The sequence below is a fragment of the Phoca vitulina genome, unplaced genomic scaffold, assembly GCF_004348235.1.
Source record: "Phoca vitulina isolate PV1807 unplaced genomic scaffold, GSC_HSeal_1.0 scaffold1, whole genome shotgun sequence".
In the NCBI taxonomy this organism is placed as follows: domain Eukaryota; kingdom Metazoa; phylum Chordata; class Mammalia; order Carnivora; family Phocidae; genus Phoca; species Phoca vitulina.
Genome location: NW_022589704.1, coordinates 43,043,621 through 43,065,915, shown reverse-complemented (window position 1 = coordinate 43,065,915; position 22,295 = coordinate 43,043,621). Strand labels below are relative to the sequence as shown.

The following is a 22,295-nucleotide window of genomic DNA, read 5'->3' as shown; positions in this document are numbered from 1 at the left end:
CTGCCCTCAAAAAGACTTCAATCCCTGAGGTTTTAAGGAAGCATTCTGGAGCCCTGAGAGCAGCTCTGGGTACCATCAGACTCCCACGTCTGGACTGAGGCTCTCATATAAGGTCTAGCTTCACTAACTGTGAATTTGCTGGCTTACAGAACTGTTGCCAGTGAACCTCCCTGCAGGTTCCAGCCCAGGGAGAACACAAGGGTCAGTGGCAACACGTCAGAACCACCTTGGTAGAATGGGCCTACTCCTCTGGAGATAAAGCGGTAGGGGCAGCGGTCGTGGGCAAGACCACCAGAAAGGAAAATGTGAGAAATGGGCTGAAGAGAGACTCCTGGGACCTGCCACAATTGGAGTGGGGAGAAGGAATGGTCAGGATGTGGGGGCAACTATCAATTCTGAGGAATCTATGAGAGGCTAGAGTGAGTGATCACTGAGGTCGCAGAGGCACCAGGAACAGATCACTGAGGTGCTCACTGGTTTATGGAATATTTTGCAGAGATTGCTACGCTCCTAAAAAGTATCTCTGGAGAAGAGACTGGCAGAAAACAGCAACAGAACAGGCCTGGGATAGGGAGGAGGAACAAAGATTCCTCAAGAGCTAGTGAAGTCAACAGCCACACTCGAGAAAGCCTTCCCCAGGGGGTGCCATCCACATCACACAGCGAACCGGGTGCCATGTGTTGAAAATGAAGTCCTACTAAGCCAGACAGAACCCAAAAAGGGGGAAAACTGGTCTCCCTACCAGGTGTCGGAATTCTGCGGCCAGACTTCCATTGGTGGACTCCTCCATGTTCATCACTTTCGTATGTGTGCCCAAAATGTTGAACTTTCTAAATCTAGACAATACAGAGCAGAAATACTTAAAAGGCTCGGAACTTTTTAAACAAACAAAAACAGCAAGATATAGTACAAAGTGTCTGACGTACCCTTTTACTGTATTTCTCTCATTCACATCTCTGAAAAAGAAATATACATATGTAAAATCATATATGTGTATTTAAATTTTGAAACAAGCTTTAACAAAAATACAAAAGTGTATGTATAAGTAAAAAACCAATACAAAATCTATACCTGTGGGTTTTCTGTCCTTTCATTCCCTCCCTCCCCGCCCCCCACCCGGGGTCGACCAACACGAGCTCTGCGGAGGATTGCTGAGTGACCCTGGGCAAATAATCCATCGGCCCTCACGTTTCGCACTTGTGCAATGTGGTGCTACCAGCGCCAACCTTACGGGAGACTGAGTGGTAAGCTAGTTCAGGGAGACTGTGAGTGGTAAGCTAGTTCAGGGGGACTGTGAGTGGTAAGCTAGTTCAGGGGGACTGTGAGTGGTAAGCTAGTTCAGGGGGACTGTGAGTGGTAAGCTAGTTCAGGGAGACTGGGAGTGGTAAGCTAGTTCAGGGAGACTGTGAGTGGTAAGCTAGTTCAGGGAGACTGTGAGTGGTAAGCTAGTTCACGGCTGAAAGAGCACAGAGCACACCCTCCATAAACGTAAGTACACTATGCTTCTGGCTGTTTCCTGAGCAATTACCTGCCCTGCGTGAGGCACTGAGCTAAGCACGGGGCAGCGGAGAGCTGTCTCTGCTGTGAGATTAGGGAACTTCCAGTGTGACGGCTAAAGCCTTCTTTTTATTCTCTATTATCTTTAATGCTTTTATGAAGGTACCAGAATAGTCAATTATTTGGGGAAACTGTCAAGTTTAAGCTTTAAATCTGAGGTTAAATCTTGAGCAACCTGGCCTCTTAACATCAATGCCGTGATGACTCTGTCATGTCCTGGACTCACATGTACCCATCAGGCCGAGGCACAGCCCGGAAATCATTAGCACACTCACAGGGACCTGGGTCAGCTGCCTTTCCGATCTCAATTAGAAGTTCAACATTTCTGTGAGTGACAATCACCATTAGCTATGCGAGTGACCAACTTTCCCCAGTTCCGGGGGCGGCTGGGGGGCGAGGAAGAACTTAAAGTAAAAGGAACAGCGTGACACAAAGCCACCTTGCCAGAGCTAAGAAGAAAACCCAGAGCTGGAACAGAGAGAAAAGACAAAAGAGCCATAACAAACCAAAAGAGAAGACAGATAGAGCATGGCCTAACGGCCAAAAAATCTCTGCCACTCTTCCTTTCAAGAAATACGAGTGTATTTCCCTGTCCCTTGAACCTCAGGTGACTCTGACTGGGTTCTGCCAACAGAATGGATGGGAGGGATGCTGTACGAGCTCCAAGCCTTGCCCCAGCAGGCCTCGCACCCTGCTAGCCGTACGCACCTGCAATGCCATCACCATGCGAAAAAGCCCAGGCTAGCCCCTGAGAGCCCCACGGACAAGGGCCCAGTTATCCCAGCCAGGACCTCAGACATGTAGCAAGCCCACGCTGGACCACCCAGCAACAACCAAGCTGACCCAGACCAGAAAGACCACCTACAGCTCACAGAGTAAGAGAAATCATAAGCTTTTGGGTTTTTAAGCCCCTAAGTCTTGGGGTGATTTGTTAAGCAGCAAAAGCCGATACACAGAGACACCGTAGCTGATGGCAGGAAAGACAGAGGTACAGGGAAGAATGTTGTGACAGAGCGGAGAGACAAACACCAGAGGAAAAGGACTTGGATTATCATAAATGGTTTTGAAACTTGCTAAACCAGTATGTTACACACAAAAGCATTAAAAAATATCAAGGGTGGGGGCAGGGAGAGGAGCCAGTGGCTAGGTCGGGGCTAGTCCAGGTCCGGGGTCTCAGGGTAAGATGGGGTAGGACGGCTCCACTTAGACCCTGTGAGAGATCCTGCCCATTCCTGGGTCCCTACCGTCCAGAAGAGACAGGGGTGGATCCAGCAGGCCCCACACAGTCCCTGTAAAATGCTGTCAACTGCATTCCAGAAACAACCCCACAATGGCTGCAGAATCACGGTCTTCAGCCTTGTGGTTGACCAAGGGCCCCTCCTCCTCTGGGGCTGCCCTAGGAGGAAGGAGGGCCAGTAGGCCAGGCCCGGTTGCTTTCAGACTTGATCATTACAAGCTCATATGCATAAAACACACTCATGCTTTCGTTCGTTTATAGTCTAAAAAGGCACCAGCATGTTGCTATCAGCTCTAGGGGACGCTCCCAGTGCCCAGAATGGGAACTATCAATGTAACCCTCTTGGGATCACTTATAAATAACCCCGGTGCATCAGTCCTTGTTTGGTTAACAGAACCAGCATTTCAATAGTGTATGTATCTTAGATAATATTAAAGATATCTTACTTATCAAATAAGACTTTGACTTTCAAATTATAATTCAGCTCTTGCAATTTCACCAGCAGTCTGGAAAGAAAAATAAAAGTCATTATTACTTTAATTATTATCTATTATAAGTCAATCAGAGAAAGACAAGTATCACATGATCTCACTGATATGAGGAATTCTTAATCTCAGGAAACAAACTGAGGGTTGCTGGAGTGGTGGCAGGTGGGAGGCATGGGGTGGCTGGGTGATAGACATTGGGGAGGGTATGTGCTATGGTGAGCGCTGTGAATTGTGTAAGACTGTTGAATCACAGACCTGTACCTCTGAAACAAATAATACATTATATGTTAAAAAAAAAAAAGAAGATAGTAGGAAGGGAAAAATGAAGGGGGGGAAATCGGAGGGGGAGAAAAGCCATGAGAGACTATGGACTCTGAGAAACAAACTGAGGGTTCTAGAGGGGAGGGGGTTAGGGGGATGGGTTAGCCTGGTGATGGGTATTAAAGAGGGCACGTACTGAATGGAGCACTGGGTGTTATACGCAAACAATGAATCATGGAACACTACATCAAAAACTAATGATGTACTGTATGCTGATTAACATAATAAAATTTAAAAAAATAAAAAAATAAAATGAAGCCAATCCTAAAAATAAAATTATCTATTACAGTTTATTTATTATGCCAATTCCCTATTGGTGAACATTTCAATAACCTCCGCTCCCTCCAGTTATGACAAACAATGGAATCGACATCCATGTATGTCTACTTGGATTTCTTTTAAGTGTATTCGCAGCATAAATTCCTAACTGTGGAATTGCTGGGGCAATGCTGTCACACTAAATTCTGATAGAAAGCAGCAGCTCTTCCATTCCCACCAAGTGTGAGCGAGGGCACCTGCTTCCCCGTGCAGCCTGGCCAACACTGGGTTTTATCAAAATTTCTACTTTGGGACAGTTCTATGGGCAAAAAATAGCAAATGTATATTTTTTATTAAAACTTTTATCTAATGTTTGTTCCGTTGGGAAAAACTAAGAACTCCGACCCATAATCAGGAAAAAGAGGTTAACATCTATAGTCATTCCAGGGTGGTATGGAAAGATGGAAGGAAGGAATGCTGGACTAAGACATGTGTGTATCTTCTCTGATGAGCGGGAGACCTCGGGCAGGAGCCCCTCGCTGGTCTGCTCTGCTTAATGGGGCAGGTGGCTGGGACCGGGCTTCTCATGCCCCTTCCAGCTGTGAGTTCCCGGTCCCTGCGGGTGCGTGGGTGTGGTGCCGTAACACCAGCAGCCAGGGGGCCTCAGCCAGGACCTAACTCAGCAGCACCCCAGGAGAAAGGACTAAGGCCAACTCTGAAGGCAAGTCCAGGTGCTCATCAGCAGAACAGCTAAAGAAATTTGCCATTCAATAAAGGACAGCCCTATGTTCTCATGTGGAAACACTTCTGCAATTTATGATCAAGGAGAAAAACAGGCCAGAACCCTAGTTTTTTAAAAATAAAATCCTGTACATGATATTATGTATGTGTGTGCATATGTATCTATGTATGAAAATATATGTACATATATACACACACACGCAACTTTCTGTATTTGTGTAGACATGGACAGAATTCTGCGAGGGAGGACTGACACTAGGCTATTTACCACAGTGGTCTACAGATATTTAGATCACGGACAACTTTGAAACACTGATGAAAGCTATGAACCCATTCACCAGAAAAAGAGACGTGTCATGAGTCCATGTTCACACACTGCACATGGTCTCGGGGCTACGTAAAGCCCAGGTTACAAGCTTCTACTCAGGAAGGCACACGACTGCTGGGAACTTTCACGTCTACTAGGGGCAGTTCTGCCTTTTTGCATTCCTTTTTACAGTGAATGTGCTTTACATTTACAGGGGGAGGATCGCGTGTGCGTGTGTATACATAAATACACGATATATTCCTATTTCTTTTAATATTCTGAATAAGATATTCCGAATAAGAATTCACACTGAAATGCCTACTGCAAAACTGTTCCTCTAAGCACCCTCCGTGACTGTTGTGAAGGAAGTGAGGGGTGCTAACTTCATGGCACAAGGCGCAGCGTTTCCATCTTTTCTTGGTTACCTCAACTTCACGGTGAACTGGACCCCAGTCTTCAAGACCAGCGGCCTCTGAGGATGAGTTGGCATGCAAGGTTGTCTTTCCACCACAAATGAGCTATAAATTCCAAGCAAAGTGCAGATTAGCATTTCCATTAAGGCTGAGGCAGTACAAACTGTCTTCCTGAAACAGGAGAGGGGGTTCGAGGGCACAAGCTAAAACTCGGTTTGGAAGATTCGAACAAGTTGGCGAATAAAGTGAGGTTTGCTAGTCAGCACAGAAATCTCCACACCACATTTCACTCAACGTGAGATCAGAGTAGTTGTGGTGACCCGTGGCACCTTCGACAATGAAAACCTTGAGTTGGGTTATGTTCATTTACGAATTTGCATGAAGAACCAGATTTCCTAGCTGGATTTAACTGTGGCAATCACTTTGCAACATATACAAATATCAAATCGTTATGTTGTACACCTGAACCTAATGTAATGTTGTATGCCACTCATATCTCAACTTAAAAATAAAAATAACCAAAAACAAAAAATAAAAAGAAATTTCACTACAGTTGAAAACGAACAATGTAACACATTGCTTACTACCATAATTTGACATGGATATTTCGGGACCCTTTGGAAAACTGTCCTTCTAGTAAAACTGTTTAGTAATACTTATTATCTAATAAACATTTCCAACTATGAATTTTCATTTAAAAAAGGATCACATTTGCATTCCAAAACCCAAGTAAATAAGTATCCTTGACTATTTCAAATACAGCACTGAGGTATCCCTGTTTGGACATTAGCCACAGGGAGCCAAAGATATTTTTTTATTATGTCACGTTAGCACAAAAAAAAATTGCAATATAAACCCTATTCTTCTACCCAGCGCCATTTATTTATCTACTAAGCATATTTGGAACACCTGCCCATGGACAAGGCACTGCGCCAGGTCCTTGTGGGGGAAAAAAGATGACAAAGGCACATCTCTGTCTTCCAAGAACTTCCAATTTATGTCACAGACGACAGAAATACATACACAACTACATAATGAATCCAGAATGGGAGAAGAATAAAAACTGAGCCATGAGGATCTAGAAGGGAGGTAACATGTTTGGGAACTCTGGGAAGATTTCATGACAAGATATAAGCTGAAACTTTCAAGAGGAAACAATGTCGAGATGAGGTTCAAAGAAGGCGGCTGTGGGGCGGGGGACCAAGGAGAGGCAGGGTGAAGTGACTGGATTCGGTGCGGACGCGGTCTGCCTGGAAATGAGGCGTGTGGGGAAGCTCACCCTGGAGCGGCCAGCTGGGGCCAGGCTGGGGAGGTGGGGCACAAGTGTCCAGCTGAGGGGCTCCACCTGGGCAAGCTGGTGACAAAGAGCCAGGCTGGACTCTGCTCCGGGAAGCACAGCGTCACAGGGACTAGGGAGGCAGGAGCTGAGGAGGGAACCACTTGGGAGGCGACTATGCACGAGTTCAGCAAGAGGATCTGAGAGCCTGAAGGAGGATGATGAGGCCTTGGAGTGGGAAGGAGGGGACAAACAGCCCCAGGACAGACTTGACAGGTCTCCGCACATACTGGCCCCAGGCGAAGGAGGAGTAAAATGGACAAGTTATCAGGCTAGGTGGCCCCAAGAATGAAGAGCCAATGGTAGGGACAAGGAATTTAGGAAGAGGTGGCTGCCCTGAAAACATGTCCATAACCTATTAAACTTTTAAACGATCTGAATCACCATGAAATTTTCACCTGGGTAAAACAGTTGCAGAAGATGCAAATGAGTCTCCCTCAAGTTACCTCTGAATGAGCTGCTGGAAAAGGTTGAAAGTGCGGTCCCATAGCCCTTGCTTGTTTTTTGTGATAGGGTCGTGTTCATAGGTGTATTTCTGTTCCAATTCCTCGAGCTTTTTAAGCTGCTGACGAACCTGCTGCAGACTCTCTGCAACTATGGTGAACCTGGGAAGGTACAAGACACAGGGGCCTCGATCAGAAGCAGTCTCAAAGCTGCCTGGGTTACAGGGAATCGCGGAAACCCACAGGTGGTCTCCCCAGGCAACACCTGCCCTTATCTGTGCGGCCACACTCTGCACAGAGAACAAGGTTCACCTTGCCGTTAAAGAGTGTTATCTGGGGAGAAGAAACCAACAGATTACAGCCCAGACCGACGGAGATGGGGCCTGCTGGGGATCCGTGATTTCTACTGACCTGCATGACGACTGGGATTTAAAGGGACCGGGCAAAGAGGAAGGCAGAGGCAGGGGACACAGCAAAGGAAACGCCGTCAGGGGTGATGCCGGAGGCAGCGAGGAGCCCAGGCAGGTGCTGTATCAGGACACAGAGGAGCAAGAGAGCAGCTTGCAAGCTGCGGAAGCCACACGGTGAGGGAATGACAGGCCCCAGGTAGGAGAAGAGAGAACAAAGGTTACCGTTTTACTGAACCGAAAGAAGGCGGCAAGACGCTCAGTCTAGATACTCAAAATATAAACCAAGGAGGAAATTAGCGATTGCTTTCAGGTTCCTCCTTCCTGCCAGTAAAGGGCCTCTGCGCCAAGTCAGGCTGTGGGACTGTGGCTTAACTCCCTGGAGTAGTGACAGAGGAAAACCTTCTTCCAATGAAACACATCTCCCTTGCTTCATGGTTTCATTTCCTGAATCCAGTTCAAAGCACCCAAGGCGCAGCCCTTGGCCGTGAAAGGAGAGGCAGGCTGATGGCAGGTGGGCGAGCTCCAAAGGTATCCTAAGCCAGTGCTTCCCAACTTTGTTCAGGCCATGGCACACACTTGAACAAGACAATCTGTGGACAGCACAGTGGGGGGCCCCCGGACGGCATTTGTGGCTCTGGAAGAGGCTCGCTGTGGCCTAAATGACCATGAGGGGGCTCCAGACAGCCCAGGGCCTGCCTAGGCAGCGGGAGGGCTTGGGGGGGGGGGGGGTCAGGGCCTCTCAAGGCCCATGGGGGCACACTGGGCTGGGAAGCTCTGCTCTAACCAACAAGAAACTTGGAATACGAGCAGACGATTCACAGAATAAAAATGAATGGCTAAGTATTAATCGTGAATATTTTTAAGAATAGCAATTCAGAGAACCTCCTGAGATCTCTGGTCCTTGGGCGCTTGGGAACTCTTCCAGGCTACCATCCCCTCACCTCCACTCTGATCCACCTCTGCCATCCACTCTGGTCTGTCGGCCCTCCCCCGGACGACACTAGTATGCTCACAGTCACCCAGCTGGCCTTTCTGTCTCTAGTCTATCCTCCAGATCGCTGCCAGAGTGACCTAAGCAAAAAAAAAAAAAAACCCGAGAAGTGAGCCTCCACTTAAATAAAAAGCCCGCCTGGCTCATCGGCACCCACTGGATAAAGTCCCGTTCCTCGCACCATGTGAGAGCCTCCTCAACCAGGCTCCAGCTTCCCGCCACCTCCACCCTTCTTCCTGCCCTTGCGGGCACCCCCTTCTGCAGCCATCCAGTATGGGGTACTGCAGGCCCCCTCTCACGCCCAGCCTCTCCTCTCCTCTGTCCCTGCTGGTATCCTCCCTGGTCTCCAGGAAGGACTCCTCTTCAGTCTCAAGTCAGTGCAAGATGACTTCCTCTCAGAAACCTCTCCTGGTAACTCCTTCCCTCGTCCCCCACAGAACTCTGGGCAGCCCTTCATTAGAGCACTGGCAACCTTTTACCGCACAGAATGAGGGCATCTACCTTCCGCCTCCACACGGAGAGCTCCTTGCTGGTGAGGACCAAGAATCACCCATCCTGTGTTCCCAGGTCCTAGCCCGGTGCCTGGCATACAGCATTTAATAAGGGTTCACTAGATGGATGAGTGAATGAATGGTCCAAACTATTATTCCATGGAAGCCTGGAAACTGTCTCATGCTATTTTGTTTTTAATAAAACATTAGGGTTCACGCTGTTAAATGTGTTATGTGACGACTATGTCACCAGTGTTTTGGCACAAATGACGCATCCCACGGGACAGGCACAGTAGGGAGAGGAGTGCTCCAAACCAAGCAGAACCTGGCTGAACTTGGCCACAGGCATGAAAAACATGTGCTTTTCAAGTGTTTCCAGAGCAAGAAGAGGCTGGACTACATTAAAGTCCAATCCAAAGTTTGGATGGGGTCCTTTCAACTAACAACAACTCGAATGTGCACTTCATGAGTTCATGGGGTCGGCCAGTCAGATTTGGAGAATCTTACCAGTTCTGCAGCTGATCAAGACAAGCATTGGGGGGCCCCCCAATACAGGCACTCTGCTGTCTCCGCTTCCATTCCACCAGCTCATCATTAATCAGGGCTTTCTGGGTAAGTTCTGTGACATTCAACAACTCTATTATTTTGTGAACTACTTCCTAAAGGGAGAGGAAGAGACAAAGTGAAGTCAATTCATCTTTAATCACTGAATTTAAAAATATATTTTTTTAAAGCAAAGCAAATATCTCAACTGGGGCTCTAAGCCAAGTGGTTATAAAAATAATTTTTCCTCTATCCTAAACTTCAAGTCCATTATTTATAGTCTGTGATAAAAGCAACACATTATTCTGGAAAGTGAATCACTACCTTTCTCTTATTGTCAAGCATTAAATACATCTTCTGGATTAACATCTGTTCTTGTTTCTGATCATTCTTTGCCACGCCATTGGTTTCATGCTCTGTGAATTGGGAGAGATGGCAGAAAAATATAAATGTAAAAAAAACCAAAACCAACTGAATCCAAGATTCACATACACTTAGAAGAAATATAATCCAAATGCTATCTGGTGACAGATCAAAGTTTGGTCTTTAATTTTTACTGAACAAAACAAAAAATAATGTCCTAAGTTTAAAAACTGGATAAACTGAAACAAAGTACTTGTTTTCAATGACCCATGTGAACTGGAAACAGTACCATCTGGCTCTTAAATCATTGTCAGAATATTACCTGAATGAATATAAGTGACAAAATTCAAAATCCCAGGTAAAAAATTTATACAAAGTGTATGTGCAGCTTTGTAAGAGAAGTACACAATTAGGAAGGAGTAGTTGGGGTCCCTTTCTCTCATACTATTCCCTAAATTATCCTAATAATCTCTCCAGATTAACCTTGGTATCCTCCAAGTGATCACTAGGGTTACAGCAATCATATGGAGCGGAGACGTTTGCAGGGGCTTCAAGCAGGGAAACTCCACACACCTGCCGGTCTGTGTCAGTCAGTGGGCTAGGTACAGCAAGTAAAGTGAGTAACACATAACCAGTGGTTGTCGACAGGGGGGTGATACTGGCCACCACCGCGTCCTACCCCCCCACCCCAGTCCCTCAGCCCTGTGTCTGGAGACAGTTTTGTCTGTCACCGCTGGGGATGAGGGAATAGTTCTACTGCCATCTGGTGGCTAAAAGTCAGGGATGCTGCTAAACATCCTATAAGGCACAGGACAGCCCCTCACAACAAAAAATTATCTGGCTCAAAATGTCAACAGTACAGAGGTTAAGACCCTGGCTTGCATCATCAAGAAGCCAAGACTATCAATTCAGAGCCATAAAACATTTGGCAAATATGAAGACATACTTGCCTTCTTCATCTAGTGTCAACAGAAAAAAGGACAGCCAATGGGCACTGCTTTAAACGTTAATTCTTACCTCTGTTCTGCAAGGTTTTGCACTTAAAATCATATTCATCTTGTAAATCTTCTAGGGTCTTGATTTCATGCTCTATACACTACAAATAAAGACATAAACAGGTTTTCCCACTGATCAGCTTCCAAAGACTTTGGGAAATAGATTATTGTTTCTATAGGACTCAGAAAACCAGGGTAACAATCCTGCTTCCTCAAAGATGGATTCCATCTGCAAAATTCTAATCACATACATAATAATCTCTATTTCCTTAATAAGTATATAATAATTTTTCTAAGAGGAAAAGATGGTTATTTTCAGATGGGGCTCACTTGATTTCTACTTTAATGTTCCCCTTCCCAGTCTTAGAATAAAACAGGTGCTTGAGAAAGATGGGCCATGTTTGTCCTGGGGCTCTGTGTAACCCAGGAACACCCCAATTTGAGAAGCACAGACATCAAAGACTATTTTGAGTAGCAACATCTAGTTTATTGGGTGATGGGGCAAAGTCAACAGTTACTGCACAATCTTGGCAAGGAAGAAAGAGATAAGCTCAATGTTTGAAGCTGTAACAGGGGCCATAAAAGTCTATCTGCTCGTTGGTTTAACTAATTTGTTTACGTATGGTTTGGAATTTCAGCAAAACTCTTCTTCTCAACTACTTAAAAGCTGAAATCAGTTAACCACCTTTACGCTTGAGCCATTGAAACCCTTTCTGTCTTACAAAAAAAGTTAGAGGCTAAATATATATATTGACTCAGTACTCACCATAACTTTATCCTTCACGTTTCTGACTTTGCTGTCAAGCTCCTTCTGTTTGTCTAACATCACCGTGCTCTGAATATTCCCCGACTGCGCCTGGAATGGGAGGGGCAGGGGTTAACAACTATTATTTCCTCTGGCAGAGTTACTGGATGGTTACTCTCCAAAGTCGAGTCCATACCCTGTGCACCACCTACCTCCCAGACCTTCCAAAACTTCCTACAAGCTTCCCACATGAGTGTTGACAAGAAATAGCTCGGTTCTCGAGGCTCTGGAAAATGCTGGCAAACTATTAAAAAGGCTACAGAAAGACTAGGCTCAGTTCGTGCCTACTATAAACAGAATATTTCTGGAATTTTCCATTAATTCATACAGTTGTGTGGTACCACATAAGAAGTTTACTTCAAGGTTTCTCAAATTTTGTAGACAAGATTATTCCTATTAACCCTGTATTTACTTGTCGTAAAGCCGTGCGATTCCCAGTGTGGTCCCCAGACCAGCAGCACCTCACCACCTGGGAGCTTGCCGGAAATGCAGAGTCTCAGTGCCTAATCTGATTACTGAAGCAGAAGCCCCATTTTGACAAGATCCCAGGCGATCCAGAGGCCTATCGGAATTGGACAGCACTGCCGTTAAGGACTTCAATGAATATGTGCTACTCGAAAGTAATAATGACTCTCAACCCAGACACAGAATATTCAGTCCTCATCCTTTCTGAAGACTCAGACGTAGCAGCCTCTCTGTGTTTGTTCCTTATTTAAGGTGTTCCATGGTTTATTCACATAGCATGACTTACTAGGTATTAAGTCAAGGTCAGACAACGTCCTAGACCCCGGTGGTAGAGTGGTAAACATGAGACTGTTTTCACATGGATTAGATTCTAGAAAATGCCATTTTGTTTAGATTTAAAGCCCCTCCCATGGCAAAAACTGTGCCCATTGACCTTTCTTACGGAGTCCTACAAGCACAGATTCTATGTGGGTATTTTTACATATTCAAACTTACCGGTATTTTCTTCTTTTATATCTGGATTTTCCCTATTAGAAAGCCTTTCTGTATTGACAGATTAGAGAGGAGTTCACCCATTTTTAACCTAGCACTTAGGTGGTTTCTTTTTTTTTTCTTTTTTTCTACCTTTAGATCTCTAATCCACTTGAAGTTTATTCTTGTGTTTACTGTGAAGAAGTGTGGGTACCATTTTAACTTTTTTCCAATTGGCTGTCCACTTGTCTCAACATTTAGTGAAAAGTTCATGTTTTCCCCAGAGATTTGACTTGCCGCTTTTATCACACAAAGTTCCTTACGTACCTGGGTTTAAGTTCTAGATTTTCTCTGATTTCCCATGGGTCTTTCTCTTCCTAAACCCGAACCCTGAACAGTGTTTGACCGTGGAGGGTTTGGGATATATCTAATAGGGCGGGGCCCATCTTATTGCTGTGCTTTTTCACGAGTTTCTTTGCTATTCTTGCACATTTATTTTCCTGATGACTTTCACAGCTTCAGAAAGAAACTTGTTACTTCTATTGGGATCATGTTAAAATTATGAATATCTCAGGGAGAGCCGATATCTCTATGATGTTGCCTTTGATTCCTATGCCTCTCATGCTTCTCTCTTGTCTAACTGTATTGGTGAAGAAGGCCTTGTTTCTCTTGTTCTTAGCTGGACAATCAACTAAACCTCCTTACAGGTGTTCACTGATAACTCAGGTGTCTTCTGAGAGGCTTAAAATGATCCTCTCTCCAGATTACCTACATTTTTTAAAGGGGAGAAAAATGCTGGCAAGCCTTCAAGACCCAAAGCATACTCAGGAGAGTAGGCTGATCTGGGAGAGGAGAATTCCCCTACTCTGCCTCCCAATGCCAACTCTGGGCCTCAGGGCCAAATGTGAGGAGAGAAATGCTTGGGTGCCAAGGTGCACAGTTTGTTCTTCTGCCCGTCTCTGCTCTTGGCGGTCCTCTCCAGGTTGAGATACAGGCGTGGCCAGCCCACTGCATAGTGTTGTTAAGATGAAAATCCCACACAATCAGAATGTCCTGCTGAAAATCTCCCAGGTGCAGAATGCATGTTGAAGACAAGCATACCTCCTGCAGAGGAGACCAGGCAGCCAGCACTGATACGCACTTCTGTTCACTAGGCCAGGTACCAGATGAACTAGCTTGAGTTGAGAACAAATAATGCGTCTCTCTAAATGCTTAGTGCAGCAAGGTGCTTCCCGTGTGCTAGGAACTAAATGCCCAGGGAAGCAGCAGATTCACAAGGACTGGATCAAATGCCCAGAAAGTGCACAGAGAATGGCATTCACCCCTGCTACTTAAATTCTAACACTCTGGCATTCTCCCCCTCATATTGGAAGGGTCTTAGCTGAACAACCCACACAGGGGTTTCATAACTATAGTCTCACTGCCTTCTGGGTGGTTCCCAGCACCCCATCACTCAAAAAGGGAGTAAACAGATGCCATGGCAATTTGAAAAATCTGAACCCTGATCGCCAGGAAGGTTTGTATGAGTATTAGTAAAACCATGATCAGAAATCTTGGTGCTAAAACAAATCTGACTCATTCCCTGTTTGGATGTCTTATATATTTAAGAGGTAACTTGATCCTATTCAAAACAAAGGTCTTGATTTTCCCATCAACTTGTTCTTCCCTCCAAAATGTACTATGTCTTGCAAAAGCCCTCCTCCTGTCTTTTCTTTCCTCCCCAGCTCGATGGACAATATCTCCAAGTGATTCAAGTCGCAAACCATCAAGTCATCTCTCGTTTTTCACTTTCCCTCACTCCCACATCTGATCCTTCAATATAAGCCCCATTGGTACCATGTCCCAAACATAATCTGCCTACTTCTTCTTACCTCTACCAACTGCACCTTTCCTGAGTACATTTCCACTTCCTCTCCCTCGGCCTGCCTGGTTCCTTCCCTGCCCCATGCCTCAGAGAAGGTTCCTCACCCTGATCTAAAGACATAGCCCCATCCCCGATACTCCGTTACTGTATCACAGTATCCTGCTTTGGTATCTGCATAGGAATCATCACTATCTGAAAATATTTTGTTTACATATTAACTCTCTCCATCACCAAAATGATTTCCATTAGATTATAGTCCTTTCTTAAAGCCTGGGTCTACAAAATCTCCATATCTGATTTTTGCCATTTCCTGGGGCTATAAAATCAGAGGGCTATTCACTACTGCCTTGCACAGGATGTTGTTAATATTAGTTGGATAAATGAATGAATTTTTATTTTACTATGATCTTCAGTTTTCCATTAGAAAAAAAGTACCTGATTGAATCTCTGGGCATTTTCCAGGATCTTCCTTTCCTCCTTCAGACAGTTACAGATGATCATAGACATCTGTATTGGGTCTTCCTGAAAGTTATCCTAGATGTGGGTTGTTAAAATAAATACAAATTTCAGAATGATTAAGCCATTGTATATTATAAATTGTATTTCTTCCTATCCACTGAAAAGCCTCACCTTGTATTAATTAAATTCTATACAAGCTATTTTTGGTAAAATCAAAATATTCTTTTAATAAGTTATGACAAAAGCTTTCCAATAAGTGCAGGTACCTAAATTATTTCTTGATTAAAAAACCACGTATCTTCATACACGGTTCCTCTAATAGTTTTACTTTAATTTCTGTTGTTCTTGAAGCCGTTTATGTTCCATTAGGATCCTGAGACAATGCAAATGATACAGAAACTACCTATGATCTTTCTCAATTAATTTATCTGTTGGTCTCTGTTTTGAATTAGATCAAAGATATTTTCGGTTTTTCTATTTTCTTGTCAAAGCAGGGTCAAAATACTGGCAATCGCGGCCCTCTGTAACAGGTATGTTCAAGCAAAGTCTGTAGGAGAGCAAATTCCTGTATTTCATCTGACTTCCCCTGTCACTGGTATTATAAAATCATAGATATGTTCACAAAGGAAGAAAAAGCTTCTAACTACCTAAGTTGAACAGTTTGGTTGTGTTGTATGAAACAAGAAAATGATCGCTCTCACCTCCATGGAGACAGAAAAGTTCTGTTACTACACAGGTAAATATGGTAACCAGGCTGAAGGGAGTACTTTTCAAAAACTCCCGAAACTCTGTAGCCCATTCTCTCCTGCCTGGGACTCCTTCTGACTTTCTCTTCCATGGGAGGGTAACTCCTCCAAAAGCAAGGAAAGGTGGAGCCTAGTTCCAATTCACTGACTGTATCAGGCCTCAGGGACATCAAACCTTTCCGGATTTATTCTTCATCTGTATACCAAGGGCTTAGACTGGACTCATCACTAACGTTCCTTTGAGTTTCTACATGTTAATACAGCTCACGGCTTTTAAAATGTAACCCTTTTCCTTGGGTTTCAATTTCGACAACTGTTAGTAAGACAAGGTGATAGCATCACATTTCTCTCAGAATTACTGACACCTAACAGGTGATACACTTAAATCTGAGAATTCTTTATGTGTTTACAAAATAAATTGATATTTTACTTTGCTCATGCTATAAAATATTAGCTATACAAAGAGAGTTTATTTGCCATCTCTGAAACTTTTAAAAATACCAAAGAATGCACGCTCAACTCAATAGTATTTGCTCAATGAAAAAAATACTCTTATATAGGCTTGGGAACATTTTGACTAAAATGCAAAAACCAGATCATACCTGAAGATTACGTTTGCTTTTCCTTATGTTATGCTGCAACAAAAAATTATTCTCCAAAGAAAAACGACTATACTGATCATCCAGCTGTGACAGGAGGTCATGAAAACGGATGGTGGCAAATGAAACGTCATTAGCAGCATGCTCCCTGGGAGATTTAAAATTTACACATTTTATTTTATTCATTTATTTTTTTAAAGATTTTATCCATTTATTTGACAGAGAGAGCGAGAGAGCACAAGCAGGGGGAACAGTAGAGGGAGAGGGAGAAGCAGGCTCCCCGCGATGCGGGGCTCGATCCCATGACCCTGAGATCATGACCTGAGCCGAAGGCAGATGCCCCACCATCTGAGCCACCCAGGCGCCCCTTATACATTTTATTTTAGATACTGCTTTAAACAGACAAAATAAACATCGCTTTCCTAATGAAAACTATTTAAGAAACCAAATTTTAAGCGTTCTCTTAGGTTTTTTTTCTTCTTTCCAGACTGACTTAGCTTTTAACAGCAGTTTGTACAATCATGAAAAATTCCAGAACTCAGATTCTGCATGAAACTGTTAATGGTAATTATCTCTGGAGGGGAAAAAAATAGGGACCTTTACTTTGTATGTCATTTAAAATTTTTGCAATCAGCAAATAGTAAATTTTAAAGTAGAATACATATCAGTTTTTAGAGATATCCCCCTAATTTTATTACCTTCTTCCTATTTCTAATCAATGTTTTACCATAATTCGGCTATCATTACTTCTTTTAACTTACTTCCTTCTCTAACCTGGATCCTAATGTGGAAAATAATTGGCGCCAGCATTACCTAACTTGTCCAAAGCATTTAGGAGTCTACATCATAATTAAACGGGTAAAACTACATAAAAGTACTTAATGACTAACACAGTTAGCTTTGTAGAGATAAAACACCAGTTTTCAGACCAACACATTTTTTTGCAACAGATAATCCAAATGGCTACAGTGAGATTCATCTCTTAGCCAATGTGGCTCCAAGTCACTTAATCACTTTAAAAGCATAGAAAATCTTCAAGTGAGCTTCCCTTACCAGTCTTGTTTTTCTAGCCACTGTGCCAGGTACTGTCTGATTTCCATGGGAAAACTGTCATCATAGAGCTGGTGAACCTGCTCCAGGAATTTGGAGTCAAGCTGCTGAAGCTCATACCACTGGGACATCCTACAAGGAAACAGAGCACAAAACCAAGGTCAGGAATGGAAGACCACAGTTCCAAAGAAGGCATATCTAGCATTATGCTTCTTTTAAATATCTTACTTAATCTAAAACATAATTTGTCTCTGAAATATATTATTTAAATGGTATTTATATTCGGAAGTCTGTGTTTTTATTAAGGTTTTGTTTTGTTTTGTTTTTTTCTCTTCTCCAGAAAACACATCTTCAGGCCTTTTGCTCAAATGTCAACAACATATCAGGGAAGCCTTTTTGGACACCTTACTTAAACTGACATCACTTCTCACCTCATAAAACACTATCCCTACCCCCTGATGTGTTCTCCTCCATAGCACTTACCACCGGCTAACCCACCATATATTTTCTTTTATTTTGATTACTGTCTGTTTTCCCCACGTGAAGGGAAGAATTTGGAGGCAGACTGTTCACGGCTGTATCTCCAGAACAGTGCCAGGCACATAATATGACTTTGAGATGAATCTGCACTTTTATCGAATAAAAAATGGAAAACATTACGTCATTAGATTTGCTTTCAGACAAATCCCAAGAACCCTCCAAAAGTTGCTCTCTTAGAAATACAGTACTTTTGGGGTGCCTGGGCGGCTCAGTAGGTTGGGCGTCTGACTCTTGATTTTTGCTCAGGTCATGATCTCAGGGTCATGAGGTTGAGCCCCACATTGGACTCTGAGCTCAGTGGGGAGTCTGCTTGAGAGTCTCTCCCTCTCCTGCTAACCCTCCCACTGCTCTCAGGTCCTCTCACTCTAAAATAAATAAATAAATCTTTTTTTTTTTTTTTTTAAGATTTTATTTATTTATTTCACAGAGAGAGACAGCGAGAGAGGGAACACAAGCAGGGGGAGTGGGAGAGGGAGAAGCAGGCTTCCCTGCCGAGCAGGGAGTCCAAGGCGGGGCCCGATCCCGGGACCCTGGGATCATGCCCTGAGCCGAAGGCAGACGCTGAACCACTGAGCCACCCAGGCGCCCCAGTAAATAAATCTTAAAAAAAAAAAAAAAGAAATACAGTACATTTGTGATTTAACTCAAAGAATTTTAAACTGGTATTTTACATTTTGTGATTCATATGCTAAAATGAATTATTTTTGTCCTATACTTTTTAAAACAGATTTTCTTCTTGGCCTACTATGAACAATAAAACTAGTACAAAAACTCTTAAATCTCAGTAATAATTTAAAGATTGAAACAACGTACCCCTGAAACAAAAAATACATTATATGTTAATAAAAAACAATTTAAAGTCAAGAAATCAACAAGAAATACACAAGAAAAAAAAAAAAGAAAAAGCATTCCTTTTTCTTTCTTTCTTTAAAAAAAAATAAAGATTGAAACAACATTGTTAAATATAATTTCAAAAGATAAAATAATGCTACCTCTTTGGATAACTGTAAGTCAATTTTTACATAGCAGTTCTAAGGAAATGAAAACAAAACCCTGATTTAAGGAAGTCCTAACATCTATGAGGAAAATGAAGAGCCTCCCATTACCACAGCATAACTTAAGATTTACACCAGTGCACAGCCAACAATATGCAGAGTGGGTATATGGGAATCTTGTCCTACCAGGCCTCTGAGGAAGGGGTCTGGATTTTCAAGCAGGGTATGGAAAAGCTATGCATGCTTGCGGTCAAGCATGTACGTGCAGGCATGAAGTCATGTCTACTTCACGAATTTCCTTCCAAAGAAAAGCAAGGATATAGTGGGACTATAAAGCTAGTTACCTACATCCATGGGAAAACTGTCATCATAGAGCTGGTGAACCTGCTCCAGGAATTTGGAGTCAAGCTGCTGAAGCTCACAAATACCAGTAGAAATGGACACAAACCCACCCTTTGGCACACCTTCTATAGGAATTTGATTTTGCACTTCAAATTATTTTACCTGGGCGGGTGACTCCAAATCTGTGGCTCTCTCCCCACCCTGGTAGGTGTTTAATAAGGATGTGCCTAAAGCAAATATGCTGGCCAGGGGGTCAGCCAGAGGGGGTATGACACCTCTTATTAGATGCAGGACCTCAGGCAACTCACTTCCCTATCAACAGTGTGGTTGTTAAGACTGGATGAACTAGTACAGAGCACGGAGCAGGCGATTAATAAATTCATGCTAACAAATCCAGAATCCATATCATCTTCTCACAAAACCCGTAACCAACACAAGGAGGGACATGATAATCCCCCAATCACCGGGCTCAAATTCCAATGTTATGCGGACTCCTTCCTGCAGTCCCAAGACCTCCTGCCTCTGCTTCCAACACTACTTCCCAGTCTAGCCTCCTGCTGTACGCAGTTGGACCACATCACTGTCTTGCCCAAAATTGCTAGTTTGCCCATTCCTAGGCTCTTTGCACCCTGACCCTATCTTCATCCATTAACAAAGCAAACCAGTCACCAAATTACCTACAGTGTCTTGGCCATGCCCAACATTTCTGCTCCGCTCCAGCTATCACTCACCCTTGAAAACAGCCTCCCTATGAATTTCCACCCCTCTAAATCCTACCGTAATTCAAAGGTAGATACAAATGCCTTTCTTCCATAAAGCTGTCTAGCACTTACCCAGAGACAATTAAGCTTTCTTTGACTTGTGCCTCACAGCATTCTGTACCTCTATGACAGCATCAGTTCCTTATAAAGCTCTAGGATTTCTCCCCTGCAGGATGTAAGTTTCAGAGCTGCCAGGACCATGTCTTCTTTTTTTTTTTTAAACAGAACAAAACAAAACATCTTCGGTATATTACACAGTGTCCTGCACATAGTATGTACTCAATTAAGTTTCTGAATTGAATTCTAGTATATTTCATATTGAATTAGAAAGTAAAGGGCAAACCCTTTGTGCTCCACCAAGTTTGGGTTCTGCATCCTCATTAAGCAGCAGTTGCATACTGGATTGTGCTGGAGGCTCAAGTCTTATTTCTGTCCCATAAAAATAACAAAATAACCTCTCCAACCTATACCTACAACACTCAAAGCACAGTCAAACACACACACACACACACACACACACACACACACATATATCACCCAAACTCCTCAGTATTAGTCACAATTTTTTTTTAAAAGACTAATAGCATTTGGGGGTTTGCAGGAACTTTTATATTCCAGGAAGACATCAAGCTCCTTCATCTTTAAACATAGATGCAGAATTAAGATTCCAAAATTATGCACTCATTCATTCGTTTTCATGAACAAGTACTGACCTGTCACCTTGTGTCCCACCGAGGGGCTAAGGATCCAACCCAAGCCGCAGCTATACACGTGAGGTGCCAAGACTGCTGAGTTTGCATGCACAGGGTGTGAGCGTCTAACCTAGACAGCTCTCCAAGGATGGCACAAAGCAAATGAAAACTTTTCTGTGAAAAGAAGAAAAGGTGACTGTGGTGAAAGTGGGTGGGAAGGAAGGAAAAGTGGGGGGTAAAAGGGAAGACGTAGTGTTTTATGGGCGAAAATTCTATTTCACAAGACTTCTTTACTGCTAGAGCAGGGGCAATCGAGTCATCACCAAGAAGGACACTGAGAGTATTCGGGACGCATTCTTTCCAGGATGACCGATTCGCCTGCAAAGCCCGCCCTCGCCAGGCCCCGACGGCGCGGTCCTGGCACACCCCACACCACCGGCACCCGGAAACTCAGGCCCACTCACTCTGCGCGCGGGGTCGGACAGCGGCGGGCGGAGGCGCAGCGGTGCTGCCTTTCCCGGGTTCCCGCACCCGGTCGGCCTCTGCTGGGTCTGGGGCCTGACGGACGTCGTCCCCGGTGCGGCGGAACCTTCCGCAGACTCTGTGCAGAAAAACGAAAGTACCAGCTGGGAGAAAAGACAGCTCCCGGCGCCCCGCCTCCTTCCGCCTCCGCCAATCACCGGGCGGCTGCCGCGCGCGGCCAATCGGACGTGGCTGTTCCGCAGGGCCGCTGCCTCCCCCCCTCCGGGGGCACGCTGCACTGCCAACCCGCTGAGTCCTTCCTTGGGCTTTGAGCAGGGCCCCGCGGGGGGTGACATGAAGCTCGGCTCTGTGTTGCAACTTGGTCGGTTGGCGGTTACCTCTAGACATTATAGACAACAACTAAAAGGAAGTCTTTGTTTGCAGAGGCCCAAACTTGGAGAACCTTGCATTAAACCCCTATCTGTGAACCCAAGGCAGAAGACAGAGGTGGGCATTAAACTCTAAGCTAAATTCAGCAGCTCATCTGCTTGTTGCTAAACCCAGGGGACCGTTTTTTCTGCGCTCACCTTACTTGACCACTCAGAAACGTTTGGCACAGTTGACACCTCCCTTTCTCAATACTTCTTCCTTGTCCATGAAACAACATCCTGCTTGTTTCTTCCCACCTCTACGGCACTCTTTCTTTATCTCTGCTTCACTCCACGACCAAACTGTTCAACGTTAAAGGTTGTCAGCGTCCAGATGTTGGTCAGTTTTACCCACATTTCTCACGCTGTCCTGTGATGACCTCACCCAGAGCTTCAGTTTCTTTCTAGATGTGAAGGGCTTCTACATGTGTGTCCTGTCCACACCTGTGGATCCTGTCCACACCTCTCCTCTATGTTGTACACCTGCAAGTGTATAGTCGTCACTTGACATTCCACTTGGATGTCTGATAAGTTCTGCAAACTAGTTACATTCAGAACGAACTCATCATCTTCCTCCTCAAACCTGCCCTTTTTCCCTAGAATTGGCATATGTCAGAGAGCTAGGAGTCATTTTTGATATTGCCTTCTCCCTCAACCCCCACATCTGGTCCTCAAGCCTTGTTGATTCTTCTTGCTAAATATTCCTCAAGTCTCATCAACTT

The 22,295-nt window shown here is 44.2% G+C and overlaps 1 protein-coding gene across 1 annotated transcript in view; it reads right to left on the bottom strand.

Moving 5' to 3' along the window:
- The window catches only part of STAT1 (signal transducer and activator of transcription 1), a 36,750-nt gene extending 15,435 nt beyond the window's left edge, over positions 1-21,315 (bottom strand). Inside the window, exons 1-14 of the mRNA XM_032406018.1 lie at positions 21,148-21,315; positions 20,705-20,857; positions 17,357-17,485; positions 16,307-16,451; positions 14,935-15,033; positions 11,661-11,750; positions 10,917-10,995; positions 9,861-9,952; positions 9,501-9,652; positions 7,105-7,263; positions 5,335-5,427; positions 3,241-3,300; positions 927-956; positions 743-836 (exon numbers count right to left, since the gene is read on the bottom strand). Coding sequence (XP_032261909.1) covers positions 743-836; positions 927-956; positions 3,241-3,300; positions 5,335-5,427; positions 7,105-7,263; positions 9,501-9,652; positions 9,861-9,952; positions 10,917-10,995; positions 11,661-11,750; positions 14,935-15,033; positions 16,307-16,451; positions 17,357-17,484 — 1,221 coding nt within the window. The 5' untranslated portion in view covers position 17,485; positions 20,705-20,857; positions 21,148-21,315. The remainder of the gene's footprint in view (positions 1-742; positions 837-926; positions 957-3,240; positions 3,301-5,334; positions 5,428-7,104; positions 7,264-9,500; positions 9,653-9,860; positions 9,953-10,916; positions 10,996-11,660; positions 11,751-14,934; positions 15,034-16,306; positions 16,452-17,356; positions 17,486-20,704; positions 20,858-21,147) is intronic.
- Positions 21,316-22,295: the final 980 nt, after the last annotated feature.